The 12,272-nt window shown below is 47.4% G+C and overlaps 1 protein-coding gene across 8 annotated transcripts in view; it reads right to left on the bottom strand.

Moving 5' to 3' along the window:
* DZIP1 (DAZ interacting zinc finger protein 1) overlaps window positions 1-12,272 on the bottom strand; it is a 79,875-nt gene that overhangs the window by 56,154 nt on the left and 11,449 nt on the right. For 6 of the 8 annotated variants that reach the window (XM_084767139.1, XM_084767132.1, XM_084767133.1 and 3 more), the window contains 4 exons: window positions 9,677-9,804; window positions 7,436-7,597; window positions 5,490-5,627; window positions 2,125-2,187 (listed from right to left, as the gene is read on the bottom strand). In XM_084767139.1, coding sequence (XP_084623265.1) covers window positions 2,125-2,187; window positions 5,490-5,627; window positions 7,436-7,597; window positions 9,677-9,804 — 491 coding nt within the window. The remainder of the gene's footprint in view (window positions 1-2,124; window positions 2,188-5,489; window positions 5,628-7,435; window positions 7,598-9,676; window positions 9,805-12,272) is intronic. The other 2 variants (XM_084767134.1, XM_084767136.1) reach the window with 1 other exon arrangement.

The following is a 12,272-nucleotide window of genomic DNA, read 5'->3' as shown; positions in this document are numbered from 1 at the left end:
TAAATAGCTGGACAAACAGACAAAGGAACAGCCTGGGCTGCCGGGCGTGAGCCAGCCTGCGGTTCTCATTGCTTTATAATGTGTTTCTAGCAGGGTGCCGCGAAAGAAAGGGAAGTGTGAAACCATGGTCTTCCCTCTGCTCCACTCACGTTTCGTGTGTTGATGTAAATAATTCATATATGTAGTCACACGAGTCTATAAACACAGACATATACAGTGAGCAGCAATTAGAGAATCACTTTTGTAACTTAGTTTGGCTTTCATTATCCTCCTAATGTTAGCAATCTTTTATTTATGCTCCAGCTCAGAAATGTGGGGGAAAAAAAATCAATGAACAGAAATGATGAACATATAAAAACAACTAAATAAGATCATTACTGAGCCAATAATACGATGTTGAAGGATATTTTTAAGCATATTTATCTAGAAAGTACAAATGCAAATTTTGTGATGATACATCTATATTTGGGGGTTTATATTTCTAGAAATGTAACATTTAGATATGCGCACTGGTGCAGCAGAGGCGTGGATACATGGCGGTAAGAGGAGATTAAAGGCTGTTCCACGGGAGGGAACTTATGTCTGTTCTATAAACCAGACCAAGAGGTTGTGCTTAGAGAGTTTGCTGTCTTGATACCTTCCATTAACGCAGCTCTCAACCCTCGTTAGAGAAGCTTCTTTTTGCAATGGACAATGGTTAATACAAAGATTCACAACTGATCAAAATGCAGAGAATAAGTGATTGTGGGATGTTCAGGACTAAATAAGAGGACACACACACACACACACACACACACACACACACACACACACACACACACACCCTGCCCAAGGCTCAGGGAATATCACGGAAGAGAGGGTAGAAAGACTGTAGCGCCAGAGACTGTGGGAGGGGGTAGGGAGACTGCTACAAAAGTTACGCACGACATGTTACCCAGGAAATTGGCCTCCTCTTTGAGTTTAGTCTCGCTCATTAAAATTTTAAAACATACTTGGAAGGAAGCTTGAGGACACTTGTATTAGAATTTAATAGCAAAAACAAAACAGGCCAGGAAAGCTGCAAGTTTTGGCAGCAGCCTTGAGGAAAAATGTGGCAAAGGGGAAAGAGAAGAGTCAACTGGTGAAAGACACAGTTTTAGAGAGTGAGGAAGCGTAAGAAAGAAACGTAGGGGCTGGAGAGATGGCTCAGAGGTTAAGCACACTGTCTGCTCTTGCAGAGGTCCTGAGTTCAATTCCCAGTAACCTCTTGGTGGCTCACAACCATTATAATGTGATTTGATGCCCTCTTCTGGTGTGCAGGTGTACATGCAGGCAGAGCACCATTTACATAATAATAAATAAATAAATCTTTAAAGAAAAGGAGAGAGAGAGAAATGTTAAGGAAGGGAAGGTTATGCTTCTCTGAGTTTGGACTTAGGATACTACAGGGCTGCTGCACTCACGGACCTAAGGTGAAGCCAGTCAGCAATCAAGCACAGAGGAGGCTCACAGGCCTCACCTGCAGCTGAGGAGCTACCGGCCATCGGTGGCTGCTGGGAAGAGAGGGTCCTTTCTCTACATGGGTGTGGCCCCTGGCAAGTTGCTTATGCCCAGTGGCTGCCCTATGCCCCTGGGCACATGGGCAGTGCCAGCTGGAACCAACGGGTTGTTTAAAACACATTTTAAAGAGGAGACATGACGTTGGGGGAAGAGAGGTCATCCTGGCAAGGCCCAGAATGAGATGGAGAGTTAGAAATGGGTGAGATCGAAATCTACTGTATACACGTGTGGACGTCTCAAAGGTCAAATAAAAATAGCTTTAAAACAGATATTTAACATTTATAATATAGATTGAAAATTGAAGAGAAGCTGACAAAGAAGCAGCAGTGGTTATTTTTGGTATTAAAACTAAGCAATTCTAATAATTTTGCCACACGTTTCTCCAGAAATGTTAAGCGGGGAAAATACTGTTATTATCAAGTAAATTAGACATTCTGTTCAAAACCGACCAACTTGGGTATCAGTAGCTTGGTAACTGAGCGCTCGCCTGAGCATACATGAGGCCCTGGGTTCCAGCCTCAGCACTGGCTGAGAAAGGGGCAGGGGTGTCTGACTAGCTCGAGGCCCCAGAATTCTCCATCTTACCTGTCCTTTTTCCTTGCTGTGTTCCTCATTGAGAAATTGAAATCGATCTGACCACTTGCTTGCCTGGAAGAAAGCAAAACAAACAAGTGGTATGTTTGTAACACAGAAAGCCATCCCACATCGACGCTTGCTTTTTTCACTGGGCACCCATGACACCCAACAACCTAGTAAGCTTTACCTGGCATTTTCACAGTATTTATGGCTGGAGTGCTCACACCATTTGCCTCTGTTTTTACTGCAGGGCTGGGATCAGTAGATATTTCTATTACAGAGTAGTCAATATTTTAGGTTAGAGACAGGGGTCAGGGGAATCTGTCACAACCATGGATGTGGGATGTCCTGCTGAGGGTCACAGTTGCTGTGATGAAACCCCAGGGCCAACGCAAGCTGGGGAGGACAGGGTTTGTTTATTTGGCTTATGCCTCCACACCTCAGTTCATCACAGTCTTAGGAGACCAGTTCAGGAACTCAAGCAAGAGAAGACGCAAGGGCCATGGAGGGGTGCTGCTCACTGGCTTGTTCCCCATGGCTCGCTCAGCCTGCTTTCATATAAAACCCAGGACCAGCAGCCCAGGGGTGGCCCCACCACAATGGGCTGAACCCTTCCATATCAACCATGAATTAAGAAAATGTCCTCCAGGTTTGCCTATAGCTGGACACCACGGAGGCAGCTTTTCAGTTGAGGCTCGCTTCTCCAGCGACTCTGGCCATGTCAACTTGACGTGAAGAGGATAAACACATATACAGTTTAAGTGAATTGTGTAGCTATATCCCAACAAAACGTTATTTGAAAAAGAAACCAAAAACAAAACAGGTGCTAGTGTGAGAATGTGAAGAGTCAAAGAACTAAGGTTTCTGGGCCCGTGGGTTCTAAACAGGCATCTCGGTCCATGGGGGACCCCTCAGTCCATGGGGGACTCCTCAGTCTGTGGGAGACCCCTCAGTCCGTGGGGGACCCCTCAGTCTGTGGGAGACCCCTCAGTCTGTGGGAGACCCCTCAGTCCGTGGGGGACCCCTCAGTTCATGGGGGACCCCTCAGTCTGTGGGAAGGAAGTGTCAACACTACAGGCTAGCTTCTAGCTTTCTGCCCATGCCAGTCACACTGGCTGTTTGGAAGAGGATTAATAAGACACCCTGAACTGCACAGGAAAGGGGTGGACACAGGACCAGACAACTCCTATTGAGTGTGACCAAACAAATAGGAGGGTCTGGAGAAGATTCAGGGAATCCTGCGGAGGTGTTGCTCCAGTAACACTGGAAATGAGTAGGAGGCAGGCCCTGAATACAGACGGTCACTGCCAGCAGAGAAGGCAGCAGGGCTGTGGTGGGGAACAGGAAGCCATGCTTTAGAAAGAGGACACCGCGCAGGGGGAACATCATCATTGTCAAGTTCCATCTGGCGGGAGACCAGGCTTTGCTGCTGGTGAAGAGGTGTGAAGGGGGACAGGGGTGGGGTAGGGGTAGGGAGAGGCAGGGGACACGGACACGGACAGGGGATGGGGTGGGCGAGTCAGGCAGGCAGTGTCACTGAAAGATTAACGTTAGAGAGGATAACAATGTGAGCAGCCACACTGTAACGGAGACCGTGATTTAAGGCAGGCAGGCAAGATACAGCACTAAAGCAAGAAACAACATTCACATTTCAAAATGTCCTTACTATTTAAATGTTTCAGAGGTTTATTTGTATTTTTTAAAAAAATTATTACTCTTTTTTCTCAGGCTGCCGGGAAGAGGACGGACAGAGCGTGCTTACCAAAAGCAGCCTAAAGTCTTTCATAAGAAGTGTATTTTTCTGGGAGAAGTCAGCAAGGAAAACCTCCCTCTCTACTACATAAATATCAGTCTAGGCTTTGAGATGCCCAAGCAGGCCACGGAGGGCACCTAAATACACAATAAATGCCCCTTCACTGGCAACGTCTCCATCTGAAGTCAGATCCTGTTGTGACCAAGATGAAGATGCCGAGGACCACTGTCATCTGTCGGGACCACCGCCATTAAATCTGAAGCACAATCGCTTTGAGAAGCACTACAGAACGTGTCTGTGCACCTGTCCCCTGTCTCAGGGATGTACGGATGGTCGACATTGTCACTGTGGGAGAGTGTAGGCCCCTGAGCAAGGCCATCAGATTCAATGAGCTCAAGGTCACCAAGGCAGCTGGCACCAGGAAGCAGTTTCAGAAGTTCTGAGGGGACTCTGGCCTGCTCCTCAGAACAAAGAGAGCTATTCCTAACTTAAAAATATGACATTTGGGGCTGGAGAGATGTCTCAGAGGTTAAGAGCACTGACTGCTCTTCCAGAGATCCTGAGTTCAACTCCCAGAAATCACATGGTGGCTCACAACCATCTATAATGCGATCTGATGTCCTCTTCTGGCCTGCAGGTGTACATGCAGACAGAGCACTGTATGCATAATAAAAAAATAAATCTTTTTTAAGATCTGACATTTATTTATGATGTATGGACATGCGTCCATGAGTGCACGTGTACACTTGTGGCAGTCAGAAGATGAGCTGTGGGAGGTGGTTCTCCCTTCTACCATGCGGGTCCCAGGGGTTGGACCCAGGTCATCAAGCTTGGTGGCAAAGGCCTCAACCCTGCGTGCCATCTCATTGACTCAAAGGTTTTTAAAAATCATTATAGTTGAGTTCATAGGTTATAATCTCCCACAACAAGGAGTGGAGACTGGTTCTGAGGCCTCACACAGGCTACACTGCTGTCCTGTAGCCTCAGCCTTTCTGATTTTTAATGCTTTCCCTAAACCACTGTGATAAAATAACTTTCAGAGAGTGATTAAGGAGTCTGAGTTCCAAAGGAAAATAAAATATATCAATATCAGTTTGCCAATGTAATATTATATGTAAACAAAATGTAAGTATAATGCTTTAGTGTATATTTTAAAAACATGAGACTACATCTGATATAGGAAAAATATTAAGTAATATGAATTGACTAAGGACAGTAACTAGTTCAGATTGATGTTTTCTTGGTGAAAACTGAAACTATTTTAACTACTATTTTGTATTCTCATCTATGAGACAGCACCTATTATGAATTACGCATGTGCTGAGAAAAATTACATGAAACACATTTGTTGTGAATGAACTTGTAAAGAAAACAAAGCCCAGGACAATAGAGAGCTGGCTCAGTGGCCAAGCACGCTTACTGCTCTTGCAGAGGGCCCGGGAACAGCACCAAAGTCATGGCTCAAAACCGCCTGTAACTCCTGTTCCGTGGGGTCCACTGCCCTCCTTCGGGCCTGTATGGGCACCACATATATGTCGTACACATAGACTCATGCAGATGCACACACAGACAGTGAACTAAACAGTATGTGCTGTGCCTGTGGTCGTCACCCGTGGCATACCTGGCTGTCAAGGAGCTGCAGCATGTTCTGGAAATCCTGGGGATATGGAAGATGGTCTTCCTTAAAGACATTAGCATCTCTTAAGGTGCCTATGTTAGACTTCACCTGGATATTGGCCTTCTGTATTTCTAACAGTTGCTGTAAGTGGGGAAGGAAAAAAAAATAGCAGAAGTGTTAGGCACACATTTAACTGAAACAATGAAAAAGCTGGGAGCGCAAAGCGATGTTCTACTCTTACTGTCCTTCCAAACACTCCTGGCTTCTCTCCTGCTGCCTCTTCCTCCACTTCACTCTTTGTTTCTACAACTCTCTGATCTTTGATATTTCCACCAAAATATAGACAGGAAAAAATGGAAAGGCAAACCGATGCTTTAAAAATGATCTATTGTTGGGGATTAGGGCATGCCACCGTGCACATGTGGCTGCCATGGAGAGCTGCAGCCCGCTCTCTCTTTCTACCTTCCTGTGGAATTCAGGGACTGAATGGGGGATTGAACCAGGCCTGCACCACAAGCCCGAAATCTCTCTGGCCCAAAATTCAACTTCTGGCCCTTGACAGCAGGTCTTCAAGTTTTTACCAGGAACGTAAAAATCTGTGGGAGGAACCGGGTATGTCTGCCTCTTTCTGTTTATTCTTTGAGGCAGCTCTTGCTATGGTGCCCAGGCTGGAGCTGAACTCTCACTGACCCCGCCTCAGCCTCCTGAGTGCTGACTATTGGAGTGGATCACCACACACGCCCATGATAGTGTCACCACACCCATGACAGTTCTGAGAAGATACTGTAATAGGAGAACCAGCACTGTCGAGGGGCCATACCAATAAATCCACTAAGGACGGAAATGTTTTAATTTTCTCAAGGTTAACTAAATCTCAGACAACAATGGGCCATAAAGTTAACATCAATGCTGGAAGGGTGGGGCACCTGCTTCACCATCTGCTCCCAGCAACCACTCACAGCTCGAGGGGTAGCTTCTTGGTAGAGAAGCCTGATCCCACCAGCACTGCAGCTCCCAGCTGCTAAGGCCACAGTAAAGGCAGACCAGGAAGACCGCGTGTGCACTTGCTATGGTGTGATGAGGTGGCATGTTACCCCCGAGGTCCTCCCCACATGAACTGACTAATCTGGATACACTCAAAGTAATTGGATAAACCCAGCAGCAGGGCTTCCGGCACAAACAACCCACACATCTCTAAATCTTTAGGCTCTGCAATAACAAGACCGAGAAACTATCACAGACAAAAGAAAGCCCAAGGAGACACTAGCGTGAGTAACGGTAATATGGTGTCCTGCACAGGATGCTGAGGGGGCAGGGAAAAATGAAAGGACTCCTTGTGTAAGTCTTTTGTTTGTTTCTGAAACTTGTTGGCCCCTAGAGGGAGCCCAAGGATCACCCTTAGCTCCATCCTCTTTTTCCCCTCCAGGAGTTTGCTAGGTCAAAAGGAACTGAGGCCCCAGCCCTGGTGAGCGAATCCTCCATCACAGGTGACCACGGCCCACCTGCCACATCCTGTGTACTTTAGAGACTGGATCCTCCTCAAAGGACAGGTGTGGAGTGAGGGGAGCGCTGGGCAAGGGTTCTTCCTCTCTCTTCTCCTTTCACCTTGGTGATCTGTATCAACCCGTCCATCCACCACTTGGAACATTCTAGAACTCGGGGAAGGGTCTATGGTTTAAGGCTATTTAAGCCTAACCAGGAAAAGAAATTTCTTCTGGGAGCCGAAGAAATGCCCCTACACGTGCTCTGTCCTAGAGTCTGGGGACAGACTGCCCACCCATAACAGAACAGTCTCTCTCACTGCCCTCGCTCCTCGGTGCCACATGCTCTTGGAAGGCCCAGGGAGGAGGGTTGTGTGTGCTGGATCCTCTTGCCACAATGCCTCACTAATGCTAACATTGCACCTCAATGCACATCATCCTTTGAGAACTTCTAAGTTACATACTTACATATTCTAATGCTGAATTCTTAGAAGTTAACTCTTTAAATTCCTTCATAAACATCTCCTTGACCTTTTCCATTTCATTGAGTAACTTCTCTTTTTCTTCCTCTTTCCATCTTTCAAATAGCTTCAGAAAGTCTTCTTCTTTTGTTTTCTGCATTTCATATTCCTGAAATTATTTTAATATGTGCCATTAAAGTGTCTAGATGAAACAGATATGCAATTTAAAAAAAAAGATTTATTTACTTATTAAGTATACAGTGTTCTGCCTGCATGTACACTTGCAGGCCAGAAGGGGGCATCAGATCACATCATAGATGGTTGTGAGCCACCATGTGGTTGCTGGGATTTGAAGTCAGGACCTCTGGAAAAACAGTCAGTGCTCTTAACCTCTGAGCCATCTCTCCAGCCCCAGATATGCAAATTTTATAACATCATAGCTTCACCCCAAATCTGTTAGCATTTCTTCTTTGAATTAGATCTGTAATAACACTTCCTAAAACCACAGGCCTATACACAAAGATTCTTCCAAATTGAAGTAAGACAGCTCAGTGGGTAAAAGGACTTGGCGCCAAGCCTGACAACTTGACTTTGGTCGGAGGACTAACATAGTGGAAGGAAAACCACTGCCCTCTGACAGGATGCGTGCAGGCCCACATACACATACCCAATACATAAATGTAAGTTAAAAGCAAACAGAACCCACATTTGGAGACTGAAGATATGGCTCAGTAGTGAACAGTGCTTGTCGCATAAGCACGACCCTGAGTTCAAATCCCTATTGCCCGCGTATGAGCCAGCATGGCCCTGCACAAGCCTGAGACCCAGCGCTGTGGGAATGAGAAACAGGAGGGCTGCTGAAGCCTGAGGGCATCCAGCTTTGTCCAGGATCAGCAAGAGATCCTGTCTCAAAGGAATGAGACCTCGGGCCCATACATGCACACACACACACACACACACACACACACACACACACAGAGAGAGAGAGAGAGAGAGAGAGAGAGAGAGAGAGAGAGACAGAGACAGAGACAGAGACAGAGACAGAGAGAGACAGAGAGAAACAGAGAGAGAGAGAGAGACAGAGAGAGACATAGACAGAGAAAGACAGAGACAGAATGAGATACATACATACATACACATACACACATATATATACACACACACATACATACATTATGGTCAATACACATCTCTGTCTCTCTGTCTCTGTCTCTGTCTCTCTCTCTCTCTCTCTCTCTCTCTCTCTCTCACACACACACACACACACACAGATACATACATACATTATGGTCAATGTATACCTCTCTCTCACATACATACATACATACACACACACACCATGGTCAATGCACATCTCTCTCTCTCACACACACACACACTCACACACACACTCTCTCTCTCTCTCTCACACACACACACACACACACACCATGGTCAATGCACACCTCTCTCTCTCACACACACAAACACACACACACTCTCACACACACTCACACACACACACTCACACACACACTCACACACACACACTCACACACACACACTTACACACACACACTCACACACACACACACCATGGTCAATGCACATCTCTCTCTCACACACACACTCACACACACACTCACACACATACTCTCTCTCTCACACACACACACTCACACACACACACTCACACACACACACTCACACACACACACACCATGGTCAATGCACATCTCTCTCTCTCTCACACACACACACTCACACACACACTCACACACATACTCTCTCTCTCACACACACACACTCACACACACACACACACACCATGGTCAATGCACACCTCTCTCTCTCTCACACACACAAACACACACACACACTCACACACACACTCTCACACACACTCACACACACTCACACACACATACTCACACACACACACTCACACACATACTCACACACACACACCATGGTCAATGCACACCTCTCTCTCTCACACACATACACACACACACTCACACACACTCACACACACACTCACACACACTCACACACACACTCACACACACTCACACACACACACACACACCATGGTCAATGCACACCTCTCTCTCTCTCTCTCTCTCTCTCTCTCTCTCTCACACACACACACACACACACACACACACACACACACACACACACACACTAAAGGCAGCATCCATGCTACCCTGCATCCTTTAAAGTACTTGTAATTGCATCGCCTCCAGGACCGAGTGCTGGGCCCCACCTTGGAGACGCGCACTGCATGAGAGTGTTGGGCAGACTCCAGCTGAGACCGAGTGTGCTGCAGCTGCTCCTTCAGCATGTCCACCTCCTTCTGCAGCCTGTCGGTCTGGGCCTTTGTATTGTACTCTGCTGCAAGAGAAAATCTGCTTAGAGTACTATTTCTTACAAATTAACCTGAAAACTTACAGGGCGCAGTCCTACGACGGAGGAAAATGTTCTCGGTCAGGACCTTATTACTTATTTTATGCCTTGAGCCCAGTCTTGTTTTTTAGTGTTTATCTGGAGCCCTGCATGTGGCTGGACATTTTGTTAATTTTAGGCTTCCTTTTTCAGCCTCTCACTGTACTAAGGTTGATTACTCAACAGAGACCGTGAGAGCCTTGCTCGGGGAGCAGTCCTGATGGTTTTGACCCCCTGCTATTCCGGACTGTCTCAGAAAAGCCCATCCCAAGGCAGAGAAGCAAGGGCATCCCCTACGAGTACCACAGTTCTCAGATGCTGAAACCAGATAGTCACCGCTGTCTGCCTCCCCACCCCACTTCCCGAAGTCCCTGTCGGTGATCATAGAGAGGGCAGGGGACTCGGGGCGCAGCTTGGGCAGCCATCTGTCAACCAGGGCAAAAGCAAAGAACCGAACAGCTGTCAAAGGAAGCAACAGGCGGAGGGAGGGGCGCTTATGCACATGTACTTACATGAGGATGGACACATGACTGAATGGGTATACGTGTGCTGTGAGTGTAGACATGAAAGGTATGGGAACCAAAGCAGAAAGTCAGAATCTCAAAGATGACCTGAAGAGACAATACTCGGTTCAGAGTCCGAAACGCTCTCTGACACGAGTATGAGACAGAAGATACTGAAACAGAGAGATAGAGGTCAGTTTCGCACTAGAGAATGGTAGGTCAATAACAAATAGCCCAACATTTGCATGTCTCCAGGATCCTGCTGACGTGTATCAGAGCTCCGTGGTTTAGAAGGAAAATTTCTGCTGTTTTGCTTCTACTACAAAGTGTAATCGGAAGGAATAGACACCGACTGGCCCCAAATGAAGGAAGCCAGTACAGTGAAAGCACTCCTGTGGGTTACGGTGGCACAAAGCCTGGCCCGCTTGAGGGGGAGGAGGAAGAGGAAGAGGAGGAGGAAGAGGAGGGGAGGGGGAGGAGGAGGAGGAGGAGGAGGAGGAGGAGGAGGAGACTTTATGTTCTTTGAGAGCACTCAGACAGCGGGAAGACTGACTCCTTGGTAAACCACAGAGTCCTCTCTTTATTTTCTACCTCCACTCTCTGGTTCCTTCTGGTTCCTTCCCACCAGCACCCAAACGTTTTTACTCAACAGAGGACAAATTTCTCTTGTCTCCACACTTCACTGGAGGTGCTGTGTCAGGTCTCCTGGTTTCCTTCCCAGCATGCACTGCTAACGTAGATAGCCATGTTTGTTAAGAGGATTTCCTCGTCGACTCCCGACTCTGCTCACTCAAACTGACCTGTTGTCTTATCCGTTTCTTGAAGTTGCTATGTCAACGTCAACTACTGTGCAGGGATGGTAAGTTGCCACCTGCACCTCAGTCTTTGCCTGTGGCACACGTGATACGCTTGATCGCTTCATCATCTTTTGGAAACACTTTCCCCTCGCTACTCAAGACAGCACGCTCTCTAGGTCACCCTCATTGCCAGCCTCCACCTGCCCTTCCTGAGGAGTCATGTTGGAAGGGCCTAGTATTGGCCATGGGTCTTCTGACCTCTGTCCTCCAGTTCCCAGCTCCCTCTATCTACCCTGAGCCCCCACTTGCAAACAAACAGCAGCCATGTAACTTGCCTGTCTCTTGTATGTGTGATGGAAACGTATGTGTGGCCAACACGAGCTCTCCTGCGTCCTCCCTCTTTCCAGCTTCTTCCCAGCCCTAAGCTTCTATCACAGAAAACACTCCTCTAAAGAGGAGCGGGTCCTCGTTTTGCCTGCCGCTTTCACCCCAGGCCATAGCTGTGTAGGCTCTGTGTCCAGCACATGCGCTATGCAGCCCCTCTGCCCTAGAACCATCCTGGTCGAGGCTCGTCTCTTTTCTTACTTGATTTCTATGCATCCCTTCACTCTCCCAGGGTCCACCGTGGCCCTCACAGGCCATCGATCTACAGCTGGAGTGGTTTCTTTAGGGTACAAATTACACCCTCATTCTCCTCTACAAAATAGTCACCCCCTGGCTTCCCACAGTACTCAGGCAATGCCCACAAGCCAGGGCCTTCATGGTCTCTTGGCATCTCCAGCCTTCCCACACACCACTGCCTTGCTCACGCCACACCTCCTTTCTGCTCCTCAAACACACAGTGCAGCCTCGCCTCCTGGGCCTCACTGTGGTAGCCCGTGTACCTGGGATGCTCTAGGCCTTCACTCTCATCGGACTACAACTTCTCATGACTTCGCTCTGGTTAGAAATGGCTTCCTCAGAGAGGCCTTCAAAGGCCACCCGAGAAGACTCTCCCTTTGTTTTTGTCCTTTGTAGCCTTTGTGACTTTCTTCGCGTTTGGCACTTGCAGAGCACTGTGTTGGCTTAAGTGATTAGAAGGCAAGACTTGAAGCTGGACTTCTTCAGTCGGCTCCCA

Source organism: Acomys minous, assembly GCF_964271855.1.
Source record: "Acomys minous genome assembly, chromosome: 18".
Classification (NCBI taxonomy): Eukaryota; Metazoa; Chordata; class Mammalia; order Rodentia; family Muridae; genus Acomys; species Acomys minous.
This window is presented reverse-complemented; position numbering and strand designations above follow the sequence as displayed.